Source organism: Rhinolophus sinicus, linkage group LG11 (assembly GCF_036562045.2).
Source record: "Rhinolophus sinicus isolate RSC01 linkage group LG11, ASM3656204v1, whole genome shotgun sequence".
NCBI lineage: Eukaryota > Metazoa > Chordata > Mammalia > Chiroptera > Rhinolophidae > Rhinolophus > Rhinolophus sinicus.
In genome coordinates this window covers 53,007,313-53,033,052 of record NC_133760.1, presented here as the reverse complement: position 1 = coordinate 53,033,052, position 25,740 = coordinate 53,007,313, and the positions used below count along the sequence as shown (strand labels likewise).

The following is a 25,740-nucleotide window of genomic DNA, read 5'->3' as shown; positions in this document are numbered from 1 at the left end:
CAACCCTGCTGGGCTCTGCCTCAGTTAACGCTATTTTTACTATGTATCACCAAACACAACAATATTACTAAATGAACAACAACAACAACAAATAACAGTATCCATAGACGTGCAGCTTTCCTCCGCTCCCGTGCACCCTTCCACTACCAGCAGTTCAACAGATGATCGTGTAATGCAATGAGTAAGCAACACACGCCATTCTACAACTTGGAAGACAGTCACAGCTCTTCCCCGGCACCCTCCAGAGCCACAAGGGCTGAGCGACTCACTGGCACCACAACGGGTGTCTTCATTTCCAGGCAAAGTTGCCGTAGAACCATTCTGCAAAAAGCCTCTTCCAGCAAGCGAGAGACCTGAGGTCTACAGCCCTGGTGCATGTTCCAAAGCGACCGAAAGCGATTCCTGACCCAGTGACCGCTCGGACCACCACTTCAATGGAAGTTGGGCACCGCTTCCCTCTGTGTCCCGGGAGTAAACGTGCCGTGCACGGCAGGCCGGTGGGGGAACACGGCGGCCTTTCCCAAACTTCCTGCACGCTGTGCCTTCAGCTGTGCGATCGCAAGGAGTTGTGCGTCTGGGTGCTGGGCAGTGTGCTCCGGGGTGGGGGAGGGGAAGGAAGAAGTCAAATGACTTCCTAATATATCATTAAAGGGGGAAAGCGCAGGTCTGGGAGCAAGAAAACTTAAAGCAGCAACTGGCTGACAAAGAAACCGGCACTCGCTCTCCCGTGGGCGCCCCCGCCCCGCGCGCCCCCCCGCCGGGCAGGAGACCACCTGGCCGCGGCATTTGACAGCTCCGCCGGCGTCCCGGGGCGCGCCGCTTTGTAGTTGACAATAAACTCGTCCGGGCACTGCCAGGTGTGCCTCGGTGTTTGTTTTTTAAATGACCCGGCTAGGCCAACAGGCAGCCACGAGAAATTTCGGCAAAAAGCACCAAGAAAGCTCGACGCGAGGGCCCAAGTAAAAAGTAAAGTGCGGCGTCGGCGCGAGCCGGCTGGGCCCGGCGGGGCGGAGAGAGGTGCGGGGCGCCCGCGGGAGGCCCGCCGGGCGCGGGCGAGGGGCGCGGGGCAGGGGCGCCGGCGGGCGGGCGGGAGGGCGCCCCGGGCCGGGGACGCGCGGCGGGCGGCCGGCCCCACCCCCACCCCGCGGGGCGGCGGGCGCGGGGCGGCGGGCCGGGCGCGCGGTGACAGCTCCGGCCGGGCGCCGCGGCTGGCTCCCGGCCTGGCTCCCTCACACTCAACTTACTTCTTTCTGGCTCTCTGGAAAGGGGAAGCGCCATCTTTGCGAGGCCGGCCCCGAGGTCTTTTGTCTGCGGCTGCGGGGCTCGGGGCCGGGGCTCCGGGCTCCTCGGGGGGTGCTGGCGGCGGCTGCGGCTGCTCCGCGCTCTTGTCCTCCTCCGACGACATCCTAGTCACCAGGAAAGACACATGGATCCCGGTCCTCCTCCTGGGGGGCTCCTCCCGCCGCCGCGGCCGCCGCCGCCGCCGCCGCCGCTGCTGCTCGGGTTCCTCCTCCCCGGCTCAGCCTCTCGCATCGCCCGCGGCCCCGGGAGCAGCAGCAGCAGGTACCGGGAGAGGCGGCAACATGGAGCGAGCAGGACACGCACTCACACACATACGCGCGGGCGCGCGCACCTCGGCGCGCAGGGGCCGGGCGGGGGGCGGCGGGCGGGGCGCGGGCGGAGGGAGGGAGGGGCCGGGCCGGCCGGGCGGGGAGGTGCGGGCGGCGGCGGGCGGGGCGCGGGCGGGGGCCGGTGCGGGCGCGGGCGGGGAGCCGCGCGGAGGGCGCCGGCCCGGGTCTCCGCCCGCGCCCCTCCCCCAGGCCGCCCGCGGCGGGAGGAGAAAGGCCGCGGGCCCGGGCGGGGGGGTCGCGCCCCGGCTGCCCCTCCCCCGCGCCGGCCGCGTCAGGCCGGGCGGCGGCGGCGAAGTTTTGACAGCTGCTCCAGTTGTTGTTGTGGGTTCCGGGCTGTGCGAGCGCCGGCCCCTCGGCGCCCGCGCCCGCCCTCCCGGGCAGGGGAGGAGGAAGTTTTGCGGCTGTGCGTGCCCCACACACACACACACAGCACCGTGGCCGTCGCGCGAGGGCCGCGCCGGGGCTCCCCCGGGCGCCCCGCACCACGGGCCCCTCGAACTCGCCGCCGTCTCGCCCACACACGGCCGCCGCGACGCCCCCGCCCCCTCCCCTCCCCCACCCGCCGGCCCGGCCGCCCCCCGCGCGCCGCCGCTGCCACTCACGGGGCTCGCTCCGCGCATGCGCCGCCCGCGGACGCGCCGCCGCCGCTGACCTCACCGCCCCTCCCCCGCCCCCGCTCGCTCCGGCTCTGACGCGGCGGCCCCGCCGCGACTCCGGCTCCGGCTCCGGCTGCGGCTCGGGAGAGCGCCAAGCTGCGGAGGCGGCGGTCCGGGATCGGGGTCCGGGGAATACGCGGAGGAAGCGGGAGGCGGAGGAGGGCCGTGTCCACGCTCCCCACGCGCTGGGTCTCCCGGGGGGCGCTGGCGGGGGGAGGCTCGGACCCGGGGGTGTGTGTGTGTTTGCACAACCGGGTGTGTGTGTGTGGACCGAGCCCGGGCGCGCGCGTGCTCGTGTGTGTCCACCCGTGTGTGTATGTGTGTGTGTGTGTGCGCGCGTGTGTGTGTGTGTGTGTGTGTGCGCGCGCGTGTGTGTGCGGACCAAGCCCGGGCCGACTTCCCCGCCTCGCGTTCAGGCTTCTTCCGCTTTAATGCCTGTCTGTGGAGGAGGGAGGGAGCGCAACTTCGTTACAATCCCATTCCAGTGACAGTTTCGCTATTGTAACGTCATTTTAAACACGATCCAGAAAGGGCTTCTAAAGCTGTCAGACAAAAAGAACGATGACATTTTCAGGCATGAAACGCTGAAATATATAATAAACCAATAGAAACCCTACAACTTGGTCTTAACGTCCAACGTGTTGGGGTTAAGAGGCGAAATTCGAAGTACTTCCAAGCCACCTTTTTCTTACACTGCGTGAAAATGGTACAAGAAAAATGGGGCTAAAATTAGAAATGTGAAATAGGCGCTTTCTCAGGAGGGGCAGCTACAAATGCGGAATTCTGGGTTTCTTCTAGGAGGGAGGTAACACTTGCACAATATGCTCTTCTCTGCTTTCCTCCCCACTCACTATCGATGAGTATAGCGGAGTGAACACATAGATTTCAGTTGGGAGAAAATATTAAGACCTATCAACCATTTGCAAAAGAATCGGGACACACTGTGATTTCATCAGCATATATTCTAGGCCGGACACACTGGGCACTTTCTGATTATGATTTCTTACCGTCTTCACAGCACGGTTTTGGTATAGGGTAAAAATAATATGCTGGTTTTTCCGGCTGTCGTTCACCTTCCCTCCCAATAGCCAAACCATAAACTTTGAACTGTGTTTCCTATTTGGGCGAAATATACAGTTTGACTTCCAGAGTCTATTCTGACTAAAAGCATAGTTTTTGGAATGGCTGAACTGAAGACTACACAGTAAGAGAGTCATTTGAATTCCTTCAGGGTTTAATCCCTTCTGGGGTTTTCAAAGTTTACAAAATTTACAGCTACGGGAATTTTGAGCTTGGGGAGAAGCTGGCGTGGTAAATGCAAACTATAAATTAAAAGTGTCTATTATACATAGAAATACAACATAAACGTGACTAATAAATTTATGAAGTATATTTAAAGTTTATTGTTACTCATCCTGTTTCATTTTTCCACACATTAAAAAGTACATCTTCAAAAACTGGATTATTGATCTAAGTGTTTATCTGTGTTCAATGCTGAAATTAGAACAGCCATTTCTAACTGAGTTTCATATACACAAAATTGTATGTCAAGATAATTCAGTCTACTTCTTCAGCACTTGGGAGAATTTAAGTGTCAGTATGTGCAAACTGCAAGTCACTCCTGCTGGAGAGAAGTTTTAAGAGGAAACAACTAGAGACCGAGGACAGAAAAGTGGGTGAAATGGATGGAAGAATATAGAGGTTTGCAGGGTGATGCTTCTGGAAAGATAAAAGCTGGTGAAGGTGTAAGCCCAGCCTGAAATCTCCATTCCTTTGGCTGCTGTGAGCAGACAAGTAGGTAGGATCTGTTTGAAGAGGATAGCAGGCTCATGGCAGAACAAATAAAATACAACCCAGGAGGCAGAGGAAGTAGTCAAGAAATACTTATTCAACATAAATAAAGGTTCCCAAAGATTTTTCCTTCTCCATTATCCAAATTACACAGATTTGAGACCACAATGGCAGCAAAATTCCAGAAGGCAGAAGCTGAGGTTCCTCCAAATTATAAAATCAGATAGGCATAAGCATCTGGAAAGACCAAAAAAAAAAAAGGAAAGTCTACTTTCTAATAGGTCCATACGTTAAATAGGCATTTTTTCAATATGGTAGACATGCACCAAACTGTTAACAGCTATCACCTCTGAAGGGTTGGATTACAAGGGACTTTCACTTTCTATATTACATTTCTCTATAATAATCTAATCTTTCAGAGCACATGTAGTATAATCAGAAGTATATATTAAATATTGAAAATGTGGCTGTGGGTGAGGGTTGTTATCTGCAACAAAGAAAAAGCAACCTCTCATAAAACTGTAAGCAAATGAGATTCCCAGAGTCTAGCAAACAAGTGACAGTGTATTTAAAAAAGCACGTATTCTTACTATTCAAAGGCCTATAAATGCATTGATATGGTCTTCATTTAGAATGTATTTATTGTTTTAATGAATGTAAAAATATATGGCTGTCCCATAGATTCACTACTAATTGTCCCTCTCTTTTTGTTTTCCCATAAAGCCTTAAATTCCTCAGGGCTTTTTAGGAGCCAAACTTTCACAGTTGTGGAAAGACCACTGAAAACTTAAATTCTAGATCTTGTAACTTCTGTGTTCATATTTTTACTATCAAAGTTACACTTTAAAAAGTTACAGTAATGGCTATCATTTTTTCTCCTTTATTTTTCAGTAGAAAGAATGTTTTAAAAGAATTTCAGTCACTTAAAATTAGTTCATATTTAGTCCATAGTGCGTTTTTAGCTTTTAAAATTCATATTGCTTTACTAAAGTTATTTCGGTAATGCCTACCATGTATCTGTGTGGCAGACAAAATAATGGAAGAAACTGAGAAGAAAATAAACAGAACAATCACCTGCACTAATAATTTGTGGAGAAAAGTCTGAGGCATAAGCAGACCTTGTACCGCACATTTCACATAGATAAGAATCTTGCCCTCCAGGGGTCTGTACTCTAAGCCTGGCACTACCTAACAAGATAAACACAAAAGGGACAAGCAGGCAACTGAAAAATAGACATGGAAAAATGTGCCAATAGGAAGATTAAATATTTACATCCATTGTGTACATGACCATAGTTTTAAAAGAAATGCATCTGGGAGTTTGGGGTGGGAGTTAGCAGACTTGTCTGTTCAGAAGAGGGTGGCACAGAAAACACTCTGCCAGCAAGTGTTGTAAACTAGAAATGAGCTCTCTCTCTCTCTCTCTCTCTCTCTCACACACACACACACACACACACTTTCTTAGATTCCTCTCCTTTACAGGTATACCAGATGATTGTATGAGATTCCCAGGTATGCCACACCAACTACCACAAACCAGGCAGCTTTAAACAACATCAATTTCTTCTCTCGCAAGCAGGTCTGTCAGCCAGACGTCCCAACCCAGGCTCCTGCGTAGGCTCTGAGGGAGAATCTGTTTCATGCTTCCCTCTGCTCCCTGGCTGGTAGGCGTGTCACTCCAATCTTTGCCTGTCATCACATGGCTGTCTTCCCTGTGTCTGTGTCCTCACACAGTGTTCTCTCTGTGTGTGTCTTTTCTTGTAAGGACACCAATCATATGGGATTCAAGATTCACCCTACTCCAGTGTGACCTCGTCTTAATGAATTACATTTGCAGCAAGCACTCTTATTTCCAAATAAGGTCACACTTTGAGTTTTCAGGAAGGATGTGAATGTTGCAGGGACAAAATTCAACCCAACATAACTAGCAAATAGCCTATATCGATGCCTACCGCCCTTAGCAGATCGAAATGTATATTGTTAGAAAATTGCATGTTATAATGGGTTCACTGCATGCAAACTCTTCTTGGCACAAAACTTTGTATTTACATTTAGTTTATCTCTAGTCAATCTATCTAAAGGATAAATAAAATCAAAGTGCATTTAATAATGACCATGTCCACATAGTAAAGCATAAAACTGAGATTTCGCAGCTGCTTGGTTAGTCTGATCTTTGTAAAGGTAGGTCAAAACTTCTCAGTCCAAATGTATTATTTGGGTCCTGTTTTATGAGGCTGACTGTCTTTGAGGGTCAGAGACGCAGATGAGATTGTCACTGTCTCCTGTGCTGTGTAGTCAAACAGGAGAGGATTTCATAAAAGGATTACATAACTTTCCGCTGGGAATGGAACTCACAGTCCCATCGCTCACCCTTCAGGTTGAAACCTAAGTTCCGTGACCTGGCGCTTTAGGTCCAGGCGAGCGCCTGTCATCCTGCAGTCATCTCCTTTCATCCACGCCCCACTTCCGCCCCCCCCCCCCCATGAGCTCCAGCCTCCAGGACAGCTTTTGGTGCACAAGACACTTCACCAGGCTGTCCCAATCCCCCTTCCGTGTTCTCCTGGCCAATTCCCACCTCTGTTTCTTTTCCTCGGCTCTCACTCTAGACTTCACTTCCATCCCAGGGCACCACTCCCCCCTTGGATGGTTTATGTCCCCCTGTGTGCATCTATAACACCTGTGCGTTCCCCCATCACACCTCTCCTGGCCCGTAATGAGCTGCCAGACTAGCGGTCTGTATCCCACCCTAAGACCTGTGGAGACAGCCACCGCCGTCTGCCTTACTCACCTTTTATCCCTATTATGCAGCAGCAGCTCAATAAATAGTCACGGAATAAGTGAAATAAAGGAAAATGTATGTTAAGTGTAGGAAAAAGAGCTAAGATGACCCTTTACAGGAGTGTTTGTTTTTTAAAAAAGAAACTGTATCTTTATAAACAATGTATACATGCAAACTTTGCTACTTTGATACATTTTATGTTGGTCGTTACAGTTTCCATTTCTATAAATAAACAGGCAAGTCATCTTTGTGTCTATAACCAACACTTGGTGTGACTTTCTTCTCAGTGGTACTGACTTGCAGAAGCTTGGGTGTGGAAAACCACACCTGTTTCTCATGCATGGGGTCTCCAAAATCAAAAGAGATCAAAAAACTTGTCCATGGGCCAGCCCGGTTGCTCAGGCGATTAGAGCTCCATGCTCCTAACTCCGAAGGCTCCCGGTTCGATTCCCACATGGGCCAGTGGGCTCTCAACCACAAGGCTGCCAGTTCGACTCCCACAAGGGATGGTGGGCTGTGCCCCCCTGCAACTAGCAACGGCAACTGGACTTGGCGCTGAGCTGCGCCCTCCACAACTAAGACTGAAAGGACAACTTGAAGCTGAAGGGCACCCTCCACAACTAAGATTGAAAGGACAACAACTTGACTTGGAAAAAAGGCCTGGAAGTACATACTGTTCCCCAATAAAGTCCTGCTCCCCTAAAAAAAAAAAAAAAAAAAAGACTTGTCCACTGTCTTCAGACAACATAGTATCTGCTTAGAAAAATTTCTCTCAGCCAAGATGATGTTGAGGGGGAAATGAGCACCGAGTAGCACATACAATATGTATCCTACAATCCACTTCTATAACACTGCGTCAATCTACAACTGCCTGCGTATGACATACCTGTAAAGTAATAGTGATCAGCAAAATGTAAGCAAGGATTGTCTCTGGGCTGGGAGTCCTCATGACATTGACTTGACATTGACTTTCTTTGCACTTTTCAACGTCCACTGTGATTTGTTTTCCTGTTTTTTCTCCCTACCATCTTGTCTGTGGAAATATTAAAACAATGCCCACCATACTATCATGACTCCTGACTGTAACATCAGCTTCAGTGTTCTGTTTTTTTCTTACGGACACCTGCCATTAAACAAGGTAAAAAGGGTTTTTTCCAAATGAAAATGAATGGTATTGCTCTTTCCCCTAATCTAACAAATACACTCATCACCTCCAGTTGGCGCTCTGCCTAAGCCTGTGGGACTTGTTCACTGGGTACAAATCCTCCCTCATTGGTCTCTATGTTCCTGTCATCTCTGTATTCCCCATTATATTGAACATAGTAGGTGCTCAATAAATATTTGTTAAACTCAAAAAGAAGCAATCATTCCTCCAATAGGCTCCACATGAGGAAAGTAGGGAGCAAGGGAGAGAGGGAGAATGGAAGGAAGGAACTTAAATTCTAACGGGTGGGGGTGCGGTGGGGGGGAGAGGGTCCCAGCTCCATTCATTTTGGTTTTCTACCTTCCTGTCCACTGGGAGGCTGGTCCCATCGCTCCTCTGTCTGTTGCTATTTGTCTGTAGGCCAGCATGTTTCCCTCCTTTGTCTTGACCTGCCTTTGCCAGCTCAGTGACATCACTGTCATCGGCAGGCGTTGTTGCACTCTGTGCAGCCTCACACACCTGCAACCTGAACGACAAACAGACCAACAGACACCTTAAGGAACCTGATGAACAGCACAAACAGATAAGGTGGCCAAAGAGGCAAAGCTGACAGATAAGAAAACATGGCTAGTATTACACAGTACTGCACAAGGGAGTAAAACCAACAAAACACTGCTTCCCTCTCACACCAACACAAACAAACAACAGAGGAGCCACAGCTCCATCAGGAATTTGAAGTGGGTGGATATTGTCATCTGATTCACTGTCTTGTCATGGGCTCCAAAGATTCAATGAAACTCTGGGGACTGGCACATATGTGTGTCCGTACCTGCTGGACAACCAGGCCTGACTTCTGCCTGCCCACAGGCCCTCCCCAACTAACCATCCTTCTGTGACCTCATTCCCTGCCCCTGGTTCCATGTGCCACTCTGTGACTTCATCAAGATAAGACCTGCTTCAGCTACAAGCTTCCCAGGCCCCAAGAGTCCTTCACAGATCAATTTGGAGAGGGGGGTGGTTTTAGGCCTGAGCTCTCAGCAGGTCATCCCTGCAGCAGGGTCTGGAGCACCTACTTCTCTAGTTGATGGGCTTTTGGCTCCTTTGTCCACTGACCCCTTGAGTAGCTGCTGTTTTGGGAGGTGTCTGCAGCCCGGTGGACTCCCCGTGTCCACAGGCCATGGACAGCAGAAGCTCCTCGGCGCCAGAGCTGCCGGAGCGGCTGTGGCCCTGCCCAAGGGCTCCCAGAGCCCAAGGGCAGCACCTGCTCAGCAGCCTGGCCCCGGCGCACACCCTGGCCAGAGTCATCCGGCCGTGCTATGGCCCCCACGGGCGCCAGAAGCTCCTGGTGACTGCCAGAGGAGACACCGTCCTCACGGGGTATGCCACCGCCATCCTGGGGGCGCTGGAGCTGGAACACCCTGCCGCCCGGCTGCTGCGGGACGCAGCCCTCGGCCACGCTGAGCACACCGGCGACGGCACGGCCTTCGTGCTGCTGCTGGCAGAGGCTCTGCTGGCGCAGGCCGAGCGCTTGCTGCTGGCCGGCCTGCCTCGCGCCCAGCTCCGGGAGGCCTACGCCAGGGCGACCGCAGAGACCCTGGCCCTTTTGCCCTCGCTGGTGATCCGGTCCCTGGGGCCTTTGGAAGACCCGTTTTGGGTCCTCTACTCGGTGATGAATACCCACACTCTGTTCCAGACGGAATACTTAACCACGCTGGTGGCCCACGCGTGCGGGGCTGCCCAGGAGCTGGATGGCAGCTTCCACCCCGAGCGAGTGGGGGTGTGTACGCTGCCGGGAGGACACCTGGAGGACTCCTGCCTGCTCCCGGGACTGGCCATGGCCGGGGAGCCCTGTGGGCAAGTGACCATGGTGCTGAGGGGCGCCAGGGTGGCCCTCTTTGCTTGCACCTTTGGTCTTGCCAATCCAAACGCACCTGCCACCGCCCGTCTGTCTAGTCCTGCTGACCTCGCTAAATTTAGGAAAGGAAGCGAGCAATTGATAGACAAGCAAGTCGCCCAGCTGGCAAGCGCAGATGTCAATGTGGCGGTGGTGTGGGGGGAAGTGGAGGTGAAGACCCTGCTGCAGGCCGACAAGCACGGCATCATGGTGATTCACGTCGGGTCCCGGCGGCAGCTGGTTTACCTGAGTGAGGTCCTGGGCACACCTTTGATGCCTTCCCTGACCCCCCCACTGGAGCCAGGGCGGTGCCAGCGGGTGTACACGCAGGAGCTGGGAGAAGGTTTGGCTGTGGTATTTGAATGGGAATGTCGAGACACCCCTGCCCTCACGCTGGTCCTTCGGGGGCCCACGACTGAGGGGCTGCGGGGGGCAGAGCAGGCTGCCTATCACGGCATCGACGCCTATCGCCAGTTGTGTCAGGATCCCAGACTGCTCCCGGGAGCTGGGGCCACAGAGATGGCACTGGCGACAATCCTCTCAGAGAAAGGAACCAGATTGGAAGGGCCTGACGGCCCTGTCTTCCAGGCATTTGCCCAGGCCCTGCGGTCTCTTCCTGCAACCTTGGCAGACAATGCAGGCCTAACTGTCTCCAACGTGATGGCAGAAATGAATGCTGCTCACCAAGCTGGGGACTTCCTCGCAGGAGTGGGAGACGAAGGGATAATAAATGTGGCCCAGGAGGAGGTGTGGGACACCCTAATCGCCAAAGCCCAAGGACTCCAAGCGGTGGCCGATGTGGCAATCCAGCTCGCCACTGTCGACGAAATCGTAGTGGCCAAGGAAAGTTCCACACGTCAGCCAGACTCGAATCCTAATCCTACAAAGGCAAAGGAACGCCCATCTCCTCTGGGGAAAAAAGTCCCGTAACAAACAAGTAGCAACATCTTCAATAAAATGGGGGTAGCCAAGGAGGGCACGATCACCCAAAGTGCGTATTTGCTTTACTTATTCCCTCCATGTTTGGTACCATTAGAATCCATTTCTTCACTTAAAAATAACACAAAAGACCATAAGATAAAGGTTCTTTTCGTTGATTTACTTCCTTTCAGGCTTTTGGCTCTTTTCATTTCCTGTTTCTCTCCTTTGGAGTCTGTTCCTTTCCTCCAATAAGAGCAGGATCCAATTCTATTAAATATTTTTAAATTGAGTACCTGGGCTTTGTGGATGCAAAAAAAAACGCAGGAATTTCTCCCCAGCCATGTGAGTCTTCCCTGCATGATATTCTAACATGTGTGCATTTCCGTCTAGACGTCACTTTAGCATCTGAGAGCATCAGCTCCGGCTTACAGGAGTGGACACTCATTCTTGTGATTATTTGGGAAAAGAAAGGAATATTATTTTAAGGGAAGAAGGAGGAGGAGGAGGAAGAGGAGGAGGAGGAGAAACAGAAGAGGAGGAAGAAAAGGAGAAGAGGAAGGAGAGGAACTGAGGCAAATCAGCGGGGAAGCAGAAATATATTTAAAAAACAAAAAAGCATCCTTGGCATAGATAACAAAAGATAAGAACACACACCTTAGAAATGCCAGAGGGTAAGGGGGGCGGGGGGTGGGGTGTGGGAGATGAGGGTAAAGGGGGATCGAATATATGGTGATGGAAGGAGAATTGACTCTGGGTGGTGAACACACAATGGGATTTATAGATGATGTAATACAGAATTGTACACCTGAAATCTATGTAACTTTACTAACAATTGTCACCCCAATAAATTTAATAAAATAAAATTTAAAAAAAAAAGAAAGAAATACACTAAGGCTGTTCTGCAGGGGAGGGGAGCGCAGCGGACCAGCGTATCTGGGCGGGGCTACAATCATGACTGGATCCGCCCCCGTCTGGCATTAACAGTGAGTTTGAGCAGAGCTTGGAGCTGAGCCTTTTCCACTTGAACCATCCAAGTTACTCTGCCTCTAGGAAAAGAGCAGAACCTAGGGGCAGAATCTAGGAGAAGGGAAGCCGCAATCTCTTAGAATCATAAAAAAATAAATAAATAAATAAAATGACGCTGTAAACATTTGGATAGAGGACCAGATTCAAGAAACAAAGGTCTCATAGCGATATATTAGCTGCAACAAAGCAAAACAAATTTGCAGAGTCCTGACTAGCTGTTAGTGAACACAGGATGGCACGAGGAAGTGTACAGAACTAGACTCTATTACTCATTTAAGACGTATAAAACATTCTTGATGTGTCTCTCCTTGTTTTATCTTCATCATTATATTTTAGTGAATATAACTGCCCTTACTTGTAGTTCTGTAGTCTCACAGTCTTAAATACTGTAACAGTGATAATGATGGAAATAGTTAACTTTTTAAAGCGTTTCAGAAGAACTTTATTTAAATTTTTTAATGATCAAAACTTCACTGAACTCACAATGAATAACATTTTCACATCCAGATCATCGTGAATCTTTTTAAACATCTTACCTGTGTATTCTGCCTCCTGAGCCCACTGGTTCCAGAACCCCAGCATTGCAGAGGCCTCCAGGCAGCTGCGTACGTGGGCTTCCCTCGTGGGAGACACCCAAGCAAGCACTGGACCTGCATTTCCCCTCCAGAAGTCACGATCTGTCAGCCAATCTCAACCTTCCCTGTGTAGGTTCAAAATATTACATGTTTCACATTTCATTTTTACCTTCGTCTTGATCAAAAACCTATTTCAATTTTATTAATGTAATTTGTTTACAAAAGGCATAACCCATTGCAATATTGTTTCATGTGAAAAATAGATGCCAAAACTACTTGCAATTTTTTTTTAACATTGGATTTTAATTTGAGAAGAATCTACACATGCCTTAATTCCTGAAACGAAATGGAAAACATTTAAAAGTGCACACAGATGTGACTGAAATGTAGTCTTTTTTAATTGAGATATAATTGAAATGACATTGTATTTGTTTATCGTGCGTAACATAATGATTTGATATATTGTGTATACTGTAAAATGATCACAATAAGTTTACTTAACATCCATCACCAATCAATTTTTTCTTGTGATAAGAACTTTTAAGATCTACTCTCTTAGCAAACTTCAAATATACAATATACTATTGTTAACTATGGTTACCATGCTGTACATTACATCCCCAAGACTTATAAGTGAAAGTTTGACCTTTTAATTACTTTCACCCATTCCACCCAGTCTCCCCACTCCACCCCAACCCCTGCCTCCACTTCCAGCAACCACTAATCTGTATTCTGCATCTATCAGTTTTTTTCTTTTAGATTTCACATATAATTGGATCATACAGTATTGGTCTTTCTCTGACTTATTTCACTTAGCATAATGTCTTCTATCCTTTTTTCTTTAATCCATGGACACTTAGGTTGTTTCCATGTGTTGGCTATTATAAATAATGCTGCAGTGAATACGGGGGCGCAGATATCTTTTTGAGATAGTGACGTAGTTTTCTTCAGATAAATACCCAGAAATGGAATTATTGACTCATATGGTAGTTCTATTTTTAATTTTTTGAAGAACCTCCATACTGTTTTCCACAGCGATTGCACCAATTTATGTTCCCACCAACAGTTCTCGAAGGTTCCCTTTTTCCACATCCTTGCCCACACTTGCTATGTCTTGTCTTTTTTGGTAATAGCCATTCTAAATGGTGTGAGGTGGTATCTTATTGTGGCTTTGATTTTTATTTCCCTAATAGCTAGTGATGTTGAGCATCTTTTCATATATCTGTTAGCCATTTGTCTGTCTTCTTTGGGAAAATGTCTATTCAGGTCCTCTGCCCATTTTTTAATTGGACTGTTTGGGTTCTTTTGCAATTGAGTTATATGAGCTCTTCACTGAAATTTAAAGTCTATTCAGATATTTAGCATCACACCACAAACGTACAATCCATAGAGACTGATGTGCTAAAGCCATAGTCAGAAATTTCCTATTTCTGTGCAAATTTTTATTTTGCCCTCTGCTATGACAGGCACTATGCAGTAGTAGAGAGTGAGACTATTATAGCAATATTAATGTAAGAAATATTTATTAAGAGAAAATATTCCTACTTGCCTTGTTACATTTTACTTCATTTTCAATTATATTAAAATTCTTAAGTATAATTGCTTTTCTCCTCCCTCCCACATTTTATTTTCTGTGTGTTGTTTCTTCCACTGGTTTATTGCAGACCCCTAATCATATATTTCTCACCCATTTCTTTGCCCATGGTTTCTACTTTACCATCAGGTCCTACGGGTTCTCATTACAGGGAATAATTAATCCTCATCGCCTTTTATTTTGTCTATGGCTTCTTGAAATATCCACTCAACCTTATTCTTTTCCATCTTGGATAAGTTTATTGTTCCTGGCAGTTTCAGGAAGATAATTCCCTATTTTCTCCCCAAGATGTGGATTTCCTTTTCTTAAATTAAATTTCTCTTCTTTAATTTGTTTTTCATTCTCTCCTGACCTCTTCAGCTTTTTACTTTCATACAGTTTTTCCTTTTATCTACTGAACCCACACATACTCTTATTTTGCACTTAATCAAATAATAGGCTTCTAGAAGTGCTGATAGTTAAAGTTTTCCTCTCATTCTGCGTTAACAGTGGAGAGTTCTGGAAGTAAATGTAACTATATTTCAAATCCTAGTGGGGTTCAGTGGCTTTATTACTGCAATTTGAACAATATTAAGGGCCAAGCCAGTGTTAAGAACTACCCAGGTCCCAGAGTTCAACTTTGTCAACAGACAAGGAATCTCAATCAGGCAAACTTGCCACTTGGAAATATTAGAAATTAGATGGAAGGTTGCTGGGAAAGACAAGGGCCACATGCTTCCATTTGCTACAGCATCTGACCCGGGACACATGGTAGCTGATCAGCCTATTGAATGGATGGATGGATGAAAGAATGAATGAATGAAGCCAGTTTGAAACCTCATGGAATGGTGTGGGACTGTGAAAATACCCCACTCAGACTTCCTGCTACACAGAGGGTAGTTCACTAAGCACCTGGCTTTGAAACCCACCGCCACATTCCTTGGAAGGGAACTTGGGCTCCAGCACTTGGGTCAGCCTGGCCAAAAGCATCTCAGAGCTGCAGACCTTACTCCCCATTTGGCGCCCCCACCTCCCCTCCCTAGGGATCAGATCTCTTTGCTTCCTCCAACGCCCTCCTCTCCCTTCCCTCATAGATATTTCCTCCTATAAATCTCCCACAGGACAATCCGGTCTTGGTATCTACTTTGCAGAGGACCTGAACTAACACTGAAGGGGTGAGCCATGAATAAGATGACGGAACAGGCTGCTCTTCCTCACACACTTAGCCTCTCATGGGACTGGCTTTCCTCTTCGAAAAAGTCACTCAAGGAAAGATAACTTCAATTTATAACCAACTACCACACCCTCCCTCCCACCCTCAGAGCCACTCCCTACTGCAATCCCTAAAGGTGGGGCCAGGGCCACACCTGAACTGCAGCCTTACACCTTCCCCAGCTCACCTAACAAGAGTGCGTGCAAACACACACACACACACACACACTTTGCCCTTTCTCGAGTGTTACTCATTTTAGGAGCCAAGTAAACTTATTCCTTGAATCTATTCTCCCTTTCTCCTCTTAATAAGGCATTATCACTACATTAATAAACAATAAGAATCAATGCCTTGCACAAGAAGGGCATTTTAGTTACTTTCCCAAACCCTCTGTAGAACCATTACGTCATTTGATCCACATAATAACCATGAGTGTACACGGAACCAGTAGCATCAGCCCCACTTCACAGAGGAAGCAACTGAGACCCAGACTAATCAATCCCTGCAGGTGTGAGTTTCCAAGTTCAATGAAGTCTTGAAGTCTTTGACCTGAGGCCTTGTCCACTTCTAAAATGGTATGATTTCCAAAATTTGTCTGAAATCCTAAAGCTAGTTGTTAGTGGTTGATGAGGGCCCTGCGATGGACGGCCTGTGCTGCCAACAGCCTGGCTACCACTTACCAGCTGTCCCTCCTTACCATGCCATGTGCTGGTTACTTACAGGGGCACGGATAAATACCCACTCAGCATCCACCGCAACCTCCTGTCGAAACATTTCGATTTTAGTTCCACACACACTTATCAGGAGCCAACCCCACGCCTGCTCCAAGGACATGTCCAGGCCGGTTTAACCTGATTGACACTCTCCATTCTCCTGGCCACAGTCACTGGCCTGGGCTCCAATGGCCCAACCAGGGTGAGCTGGAGGCTTCTGGCCTGGAATGCAAGAACAGAGGTGCACTCTCTCCTGCTGGACATAAATTAGGAAGCATTAGGAAATACTGCTCCCAGCAGCCTTTCTGTGGCCCCGGGGAGAAGCTACAGGATTCTTGTTTAGGCTGATGGTCAAGATCCCTAAAACTGTGACAGGCAGATAAGGTGATTGAGACCCAGAGAGTTGTTACCAGACTCAGCCAGGCTCACACTGACTGGGGCGGATAGGACTAGATTTCAACTTTCCAGCAACTGACCTGGGTTGTCTTGGCCTCAGCAGGTAGAGAATGCATTCCTGCGCAAAGATGCCTGAAAGATGAAACAGTTCTAGCTGCTGAACAGAGAGCCCCAGGAGAATGTGTAAGGGCGAGGAAGGGGGAACTAGAAGGGGCTTCATTCTGTTCTGCTTTCTCCCTCAAGTAGAACGGATGACAGGAGCCCAGCTGGACAAGATTGGTGACTCTGAACCGGAACTCCTTCCCTTCCCCCACCCTAACCTTCAGAAAGCAACACCCTTAAGACTGCCCTGGAGGAAGAAGGCACTCCCTGCCAAGTATTCTGCCCACCTGGGGTCAGGGTGCGGGCAAGCCACTGCCAACTACTGGGATAGCTGAAAAAGAGGCAGGCAAAAGGTGGCCTTGGGACAACAAGTCTTCTTTCCTCACTTTCCTTGTCAAAGAACAGCTAGACACAAAGCACACAAATCAAGAAACACTAAGTATTTACAAGGAAAATAGCTATTTTCCCAACTCTCTTACTTACAGGTGTGTATATACAATGTTGACAGAATCAGACTTGCAGGACAGTTTGGTTAGTCCATTTGATCACAGCTAATGTACCATTCATTGATTCACCAAGGATTTATTGAATACCTACTTTGTGCCCTGAAGACACACCTCTAGGGAGAAAAAAAAAAGCACAGAAAAGGCCGCTGTGTCCAAGAGATAACATGTTAATGGTGGAGGGGAGGTGAAGGGAAATAGATCTCAACAAATAAACACGAGGATTTCAAACTGTGCTCATGCTCTGAAGGAAACAACAGGATGATATGATAGAAAGTAACGGGTCAGGTAGGAGGGGTTCTACTTTAGATACAGTGTCCGACGTGCCTCCCTGGGGTGATGTATGAGCTGAGCCATGTGAGGAGTCTGAGGAAAAGCTGCTCCCTAACAGGTCAGGAAACAACAGCAAACGCAGAAGCCTTGTGAAAACCTTCTTGGCAGAAAGACGGTCAGCGTACCTGGAGGGCAGCGGGCAGACGCCGGCGGGGCCTGAGGGATCAGGCCGGGCTTTGGCGACCACGGTGGGGGCTCAGTGAGGACCCCTGTGCCCGGCGGGGGTGCAGCTAGGTCTGCCGTTCTCGCCCACACGTTCCACAGCCATGATGGCGTCCCCTGAGGGACCTCGGTGGAGTCTGTCCTGGGTTCAAGTTTGAGATCTGTCACTTTAATGACCTTGAAAAAGCAACATGAGTTTCCTCATTTAAATAATCGAGGGTTTTTCATTTTTTTGAAGCCAAAACACTTGTATGGGGATTAGCTCTAAACCTCAGCCTTATTAATCCATTTGTCCTTACAGTCAAAAGCAGCCATTTACAAAACTAGCACAAATTAAAAAACACCCAGAGCTTAAATTGTTAGAAGAACAATGCTACATAAACAATCGATCTAAGTGAATCCCCCCGGAAAAGCTGATTGTGTTGCTGGGACAATCAACTTTGTCATCAGTCTCACGTGGCCCTTCAACTCCATCGTGACCCCCGGTCTGGGTGGATGTGGGGCCTCGGGCTCATTTTCCGTTTCAAAACCCCCGAGCAATCACCGTCAACATCGATATTTGTCACGTTTATCCCCGCTGTCCCCTGGCTGTGCTGGGAGGTCCGTGCCCCTTGGCTGAGCTCAGGGCGGCAGGGAGGGAGGGAACCGAGCGAGCAGGGCGGGGAACGCGACAAGCGCCGAGGGCCTTCCACACCGGACGCCGTGGGGAAACCCACAGAAGGCTTTCGCGGCCTCGTATTTCAGGGAAGGACGGAACCTGCGAGGTGACGCAGAGAAGAGAAAAGGGGCAGGAAGCGAGCGTGTGGGCCGCACTGGACACCGAGCCCAAGGCTCAGGAGAAGCCGGGAGCGCGGGGTGCAACCGGCTGGGGGCTAAGGCTCCTAGAGCGGCGGAAGCAGGGCAGGGACTGAGGCATAGAGGAGACGGTAAATACTGGGAGTGAAGAAGAGGCGACGGACCAGGGAAGGACGAGAGAGGCCGGCGGCCGAAGATGCCCGCAGGACGCGCGAGCGGAACAGCCAGCTGAGCTCCGCTGCCCAAGAGGGGCCGCGGAGGGGCAGGGCGCTGGGCGCGAGGCCAATGGGAGGGGGAGCCAGGCGGGCGGGCGGGGCGGGGCACTGGGCGGAAGGCCAATGGCAGGATGAGCCAGGCGTGGGGCGGGGTGCCCGGCGCGAGGCCAATGGGGGAATGAGGCGGGCGGGGCGCCAAGCGTCTGCAGACCAATGGGAGAGTCGGCGCGGGGGCGAAGGGCGGGGGAATGAGGCGGGCGGGGCGCCAAACGTCTGCAGACCAATGGGAGAGTCGGCGCGGGGGTAAAGGGGCAGGAGGTGAGAGAACCAATGGGAGGCCGAGCCGGAGGAGGAGCCGAACGCCAGGCTTCGAGTGTGCCAATGAGAGGCCGAGCCCGGAAGACCAGGCGGCCATCGGGCCGAGCGTCCAGAGAGGGACCCGGAAGGCGGTGGGGGTGGGGAGCCGCGCTGACGACCTGTCAAATCCACTTTGGGACGAACTAGGTCACGCGCCTCCCCGACCCAGAAGGCCCCCGCCCCCCGAGGCCCGGCGAGTGGCCCGCGGGCCCGGCCGGGCTGCTTCCTCTTCCTGCCGGCGGTGGGGGCGGGGCGGGGGGCTCGGACACCTGCCTCCCCGGCCGGGCGGCCTCACGCCGGCTCCCGCGGGCGCCGCTCCCAGGTGCGCGGCCGCGCGGCGTCTCTGTGCCAGCCAGGCCCACCGCGGCTCCGCAGACGCGAGTCTGCCCCGCGCCGCCCTTCGCTGCTGAGGACCCCCCACACCCACGGCCGCCCTCACGTCACCCGTTCGGGAGGGACCGTGGGCCTGACCCCGCGGGCCCGCGTTGGCGGAAGCCGGCCGATTGGCCGGCGCACTACTTGGCGCGGAAGGAGCGCGGAGGGATCCGTAAGGACCGCGACGTCGGCGGGTTGGTGGCCCCGAGCCGCGCCGCGGGTGCGCCGAGCGGAGCCGGGCCCGGCGCCCCAGTGACCTGCGTCCACGGGGGGAGGACCCGGCGTGTGTCGCTGGGCGGCGGGCGGGCTCTGGAGGACGGAGGACGGCGCTCTGTCTCGGCGTCACTCCCGGGTGGGGGACCGGCGCTGTCCCCGTCCTTCCAGCCCTGGTCCCTGCGTGAGCTCGGGCACGGAGGCCTCATTGTTTCCAGGCGCGTGGAGTGAAATAAAAGCTCCAGTGCGAGGGCAGCGTGAGTCCAGGTCCCGGGATTGCACGTTTCCTGCGACCTCATCGTGCGGGATTTACACCCTGCGTTTCTTCCGCTTGGATCGCGCGTCCGAAGCGCTTCAATATGGATCCGTGACAGCGCTGCGTCTCGGGCCTCAAAATGGATGTCGGCGCACAGCCTCCACCTGCCTCGGCGACCCCACGCCCGTGTGCGACGCCGGCCGTTGTTTCTCTGCACATTTGCTGAGGACGTTTGCACTGAGTGGCAGTCAGTGTAATAGCTTCTGTTTACTTTTTACTACTTGGCCTTCAAATTGTTCATTTCCCCCAGAACCAAGTGATGCAGTGACAATGAGCAACTAACTGCTCTACTCTTCTCCTAACTGTACACGATCTAAGGGTAAAACGTACATTCAAAATGCTAAAATTTTAACGCTACATTTTTATTTTTGACATAGTAATTATTTGAAGTTTCTTTGCAATATTACACTGAAATGGAACAAATAAACCTTTCATTTTCATTCAAATAAGACTTCTTTAAATATTTCTTGAATATATGCAAGCACTGTGCTCATTTTTATTACTTTACTAAATGCATACTCATCAGTAAAAGAATTTTATTTCGTTTTGAAATCCAGCCTTTAAATGGCATTTTAGCTGCGGTATTGGGAAGAAAACAACATACTATATCATCTATGTACAGAAGGTATAGATGAGAGAATTTTTTATGGGAAATTTATGAGAAACATGGTCATCAAGAAAAAACTGCATAGTGAAAAATTAAAATGTCCTTTACATTCAACGTACATGAGCTTACTCATTAATTAGCAGTAGCATTATAGTACTCGGACTACCAGACTGTGTTTCCCCGAAAATAAGACTGGGTCTTATATTAATTTTTGCTCCAAAAGACACACTAGGGCTTATGTCCAGGGGATGTCATCCTGTAAAATGCTAGGGCTTATTTTCCAGTTAGGTCCTATTTTCGGGGAAACACGGTACTTACTACTCAATATAGTACTATCAATAAAAGGCTGGAGTAGACATCCAACCTTTTTTATAAAGATTAAAATCGAACAAAACACACCTGAAACTAAAAAAAAAAAAAGGAAAAAAAAAAAGAAAAAGAAGAAAGAAATCGAACTAAAAGATCTTTATAAGTTTTATGAGAGCCAATTCCTTATTGCCAGCTAATTTTCCAAAGGGAGGACGTAATTGTCCTGCTTTGTCCAATTGGCAACCCAACAGTGTTAGAAGCTCTTAGCCCGGATTTGGGCTATTAAAAAAGTAATATCTTTCTTATTCCAAAGGTTCTGTTATCAATTCCAAATAAAAGTTGTTTTGTTGTTGTTGTTTTTCTCACCCTTTTAATGTTAATGCTAAGAAGACAATAAAACCACAAATGTTTTTCTGCAACAAATAAATCACAAGATTGTCAATAACAAAGTCAACATGAGAATGAATTATATAGCCTTTACAAAATTTGCATGCCAGAATTTAGCCACCAGATATATTCCATTAATAAGTAAATCTGGAGATTTTAAAATTTAAACAAAATTCAATATTAAAACAATCAGTTTACTACTTTGAGTATATTTTCACTCCTTTAACAAACGGTAGAAAACAGCATTTCTTAAAGTTAGGGTTTTGATATGTCACATCCTTTTTTTAACTTGTAATTTCATAAGCTAACTCCTTCCATTTCCCTCCTCAAATATAAAAATTAGACACATTCTGCCTTAATTATTTCTTCTGTTGTATCTCTGCTAGCAAATCTTCTAGGATAAATTTGGGAAATTAATTACCTTTATAAATGGAGTTACTGTTTTGCCTAAACACTTCATGTGTAATTCCCTCCTGTAAGGAGGAGTTTTATAATTCCCGACCAAAATGTCTTGGCACAGTTTCATTTCTCAATTGGTAGTGTACTTCCTGGACGAGAAGGAAAGAGCAGGCAAGGGAGGAGGGTGGGTGGCTTTATCCCAGGGTAAAGTCATCCTTATGGCAGCTCAGCCTGGGCTGTGTGACTAGAAATTCAACTTGGACCAAAAGGGGTAAGAGATTCTGTGAATGGGAAATAAATATGCGTTGAGTTAGAGGTGGCAAACCAGTGGTTCACAGATGTATTTTGTTTGCCTCTCACAATGTTTGGAAATTTTTAAACTAGTTTCCAAGATTTAAAGAAATGGGAGACTTCAGGGAAGAAAACACAACTGCTTCTGTTGAAACTTAGAGAGCTACAGCTGCTGTCTTGCCTGGTTACACGCTGCTATAGCCTACTAGCTGCTGCCCCCTTTAGTTAGGGTGTACACTCTTTACATCCGAGTCAATGCAATTGTTTATCTCAGCCACCTAGCCACGGGATGCTCCTGTTTGGAATACCCTCTAGGGGATTATAGGTTATATAAAATCGTGCAAGACTTCATCACAGAGAGAAGTTAGACTTTGGAAGGAGAGATGATCTTGGGTTTTTGTTCTAAATAAATATGATGAGCTCAGACATGGAAAGTTATTGGAATGACAGATGGTAGCAACATGTATCCATTATGTCTCTTATCAGTAAGTGCCCTGGCACAAGAAAAGATCAGGTTGTATCAAAGTGAAAATTTGAATATAAAATGGAAATAATGTTTTTGTGCTACATTTTCCACTTAGAAAGTCATTGCCTTGATTCACATGAATGTCACTGGAAGTCTGGAATAATAGAACCTAGGAATAGTTAGCAACTGTGAAAGACTGTGCAAGAGGAGGGATTCCCCAAAGGGCTACAATAACAATAGTGACGATGATGATGGTGATATCCTGACATTATTGAGCAATAACTATGTGCTAGACATTGTTCTAAGTGCTTTATTTGAACTATGTCACATTATTATATTTTAGTTTCATATTTGTTACCTCATCTTCCGTTTCTTCCTTTTCTTGTAGCTCCCTTGATTCGTCTAAAACCCAGGCATGAGGTCAGGGCTATAATTCGCTGTGCCTTTGCATGACACTAATCTTTGGTCATTATTGGTCCTACAAGAGCCCAGATGTTCTTTCTTTCCTGCCTTCCCCTGACTATATCCCAGGCTTGTCCTCTCTTGGGCCTCTTGCTATCATGGTCTGTGTGTCATTTCCTGTTGGCATTAGACTTCTCACCTCAGCGAGAAATATTCCCTTTCTAGGGCGGTGAAGAGAAAGAATCAGCCAAGAGTGAGGCAACAAATGTAGTAGGAAGAAAAAAGGATGAAAGAGAAAATAAGATAGCACGAAAGGACAGATAAATGAAGAGAGACACAGAAACAGTCACCAGCCACCCTTTCCTCCCTGGTCAACGTCATCATCAAAATCAACAACAAAACCCTGAGAACAGCAGCGCTAGGAAAGTTCCCAAGTTTGTATCCAGATGGATTATGTGATTGTTGCAAGTGTGAAGGAATGCTGCAATTTTGCAACGTTATATTCATTTTAAGTAAATGTATTTTGTATACATTTATGTAATACTGAGACAAGGTTTACTTTAAACTAGGAAAGTTTAAATGTGTACTTTCATATAATAGAATGTTTACAAGTTTTAATAAGATAGCCCAATACCATATTAGATAAAGAAAAAGCAAAAAATAAATATAAAAACATATTGAGGAGTTAAAATATTGTTTCAGATTTTTAATTGATGAAAGTGTTATAAAAACATATTACTTAAGAGGCTAGGAGAAAATACAGCAAAACAGTAGTGATCCTGGATTTCCAAAATTTTCCTAGTGATCATAAAGTATTTATATGTCAGAAGAAGATAGAATAAGATCCAGGGGAAGGGAGGACTGAAAATCAAGCTGAGAAGGTATTTATTATCAGCTCCACCAAAGAAACTAACAGCTACAGATGTTACCATCTACAGATTTCAAAAATGTTTTCCAACAATCTCCCGGGGACTGCGCAAGAGAGGACAGATGGCTGAGCAGAACCCACTCCCAGTGCTTGAAAAGCAGCTCTCAGTACATGTCATACTGCTGCCCCGTCTGTGAGACCAGCTTTGAGCAGAGGATGGCATATGCGTATAACATCTTCCCCTACTCACCTCTTATCAGTCACCCACTTCCATTGAGTGAGGATAAACAGAGCACCTAAGAAGTTACAATAGTGTGCTGGGGCTGCAGTAACAAAGTACCACAGACAGCGCAGTGTAAACAACAGAAATTTATTTTCTCACAATTCTGGGGCCAGAACTCTGCGGTCAAGGTGTCTGTTGGGTATGTTTCTTCGAAAGTCTTTCTCCTTCACTTGAGGATAGCTGCCTTCTTGCTGTGTCCTCACCTGGTCTTTCCTCGGTGTGTCTGGGTCCTAATCTCTCTATAAGGACGCCAGTCTTACTGGAACAGGACCCACCCATATGACCTCATTTTAACCTAATTCCTATTTAAAGACCCTACCTCAAAATACAGTCACATTCTGAAGTACTAGAGGTGACACAATGTAGCCCGTAACAGAAGGTGAGGGGCTGATTAGAGAAGGTGATTCTTCGAATGTGGCAATATTTATTAAGATTATCTTTGACTCAGAAAGATGGATGTTAGCTTACTGGGTTACCAGTAAGGGAAGTGGTGTGACAGAACAGTGAACAGTTTTCAAGAGGAAAGAAGGAAAGCTTTGGTTAGAGTAGAACTACTAAAATTGTAGTTAGCTATATTTTTAGAAACTTCTGGCCAGTTTTCTCTATTTAAATTTACAGGATTGAATAAAACCATTTCCTTTCCCTCCCCCCTTTCTTCTGCCTCCCCCACCCCCTCTGGTTCAAGCCCTTGTTTCTCAGTCTAGTTGTAGGACACAGCTCCCTGGCCCGTGCTGGTGTTATGAGCCTTGTGCCCCCCACCCCCCACCCCCCACCCAGGCAGTCAGTCGCCAGCTCATGGCAGCTCTCACCAGCTGCTCACCACTCACACTGGCCACTGGCTGCTCACCGCAGCACACAGCAGCCCACTCCAGCACTCAGCAGCCCACGGCAGCTCAAACCTCCAGCTGCTCATGGCAGCCCAGCTCTTTGGTTGTTCATAGTCTTAACTGTCGAGGGCACAGCTCACTGGCCCATGTGGGATCGAACTGGTGACCTCGGCGTTAGGAGCACAGTGCTCCAACCACCTGAGCCACCGGGCCAGCCCAATAAAACCATTTCAAGGCCTACCTCTAAATAGGTCTTTCCAACAGGATCATGAAAACTTACCTAAATGATTATTAGAACTGAAGAAGGTAAGAAAATAGCCAATCTGTTAAATATCCTATATGAGCTTCTTAATACTTTCTTTTATTTAAGGTACGTATGTAAATGGCATCACGCTTACCTGGGAGCTCCACTAAAAAGTAAACTGATACCACCAGCCAACAACTGCTTTTAAAGAACTAATGTCTATATGTCTGAGTGTAAATAAACACTACACAGCCTCAGATTTTTCTTGCATTAACTCTATTAAAAGATGACGTAGAGTCTTAGGAAGGTAAAATTGAAAAAATTAGGACAAATATAGCAAAAACAAATAACCGCAAGAAAACAAATTCCAACCTGCCTTAGCTTTTTCTACAATAAGAGAATTTTGAATTTCAGCCAAAGAATTCTCCAGTTCATTTTGGAGTAGGCTCCAGTCCCTTTTGGAAAAGGTGAGGGTACGTATAATGAATAAATAATATCACCACATTTTACCTCAGTAGAAAAAAAAAAAAACTTGCATGTGCAAGCGACAATCTCTTCCTTGTTTCAATATTAAATTGCTTAGTTGGACTAAAACAAACTTAAAAAAAAACTGCTTGGCATTTGTATCAGTATAAACTCAAAGGAAATCAACCAATCAGCAAAAGCTAAAGGACACTGACTTTCTCTTCTACTGGATTCTTTTTATGTAGGCTTCATGTGAGTTACACTATTTGGGGAAAGCCCTGAGGCACAGAAAGCTCACAGGAAACTGGCCTGAATTAGGTCCCACACCTCCAATGTGACTGCACCTGGAGACAGGGCCTTTGGGAGGTAACCAAGGTTAAACGAGGTCACAGGGTGGACCCAGATCCAGTAGGGTTAGTGTCCTTACAAGAAGAGACACCAGAGAGCTCACTTTGTCCCCACCATGTGAGGATTCAGCAAGAATGCAGACTTCTGAAAGCCAGGAAGTG

The 25,740-nt window shown here is 48.1% G+C and overlaps 3 protein-coding genes across 19 annotated transcripts in view; 1 reads left to right on the top strand and 2 right to left on the bottom strand.

The window, feature by feature from the left end:
• Nucleotides 1-1,636, bottom strand: part of KMT2C (lysine methyltransferase 2C) — a 222,470-nt gene extending 220,834 nt beyond the window's left edge. For 15 of the 17 annotated variants that reach the window (XM_074315065.1, XM_074315070.1, XM_074315069.1 and 12 more), the window contains exon 1: nt 1,245-1,636. In XM_074315065.1, coding sequence (XP_074171166.1) covers nt 1,245-1,405 — 161 coding nt within the window. In that variant the 5' untranslated portion in view covers nt 1,406-1,636. The remainder of the gene's footprint in view (nt 1-1,244) is intronic. The other 2 variants (XM_074315066.1, XM_074315081.1) reach the window with 1 other exon arrangement.
• Nucleotides 1,637-6,629: 4,993 nt separating this feature from the next.
• XRCC2 (X-ray repair cross complementing 2) overlaps nt 6,630-25,740 on the bottom strand; it is a 139,600-nt gene continuing 120,489 nt past the window's right edge. Inside the window, exons 7-9 of the transcript XR_012490288.1 lie at nt 12,379-12,542; nt 8,362-8,527; nt 6,630-7,980 (exon numbers count right to left, since the gene is read on the bottom strand). The gene's annotated coding sequence lies outside the window, so the exon portion shown is untranslated. The remainder of the gene's footprint in view (nt 7,981-8,361; nt 8,528-12,378; nt 12,543-25,740) is intronic.
• On the top strand, nt 8,801-10,992 carry CCT8L2 (chaperonin containing TCP1 subunit 8 like 2). Its single transcript, XM_019742493.2, has one exon. The coding sequence runs from the start codon at nt 9,179-9,181 to the stop codon at nt 10,823-10,825; it is 1,647 nt and encodes a 548-aa protein (XP_019598052.2). The 5' UTR covers nt 8,801-9,178; the 3' UTR covers nt 10,826-10,992.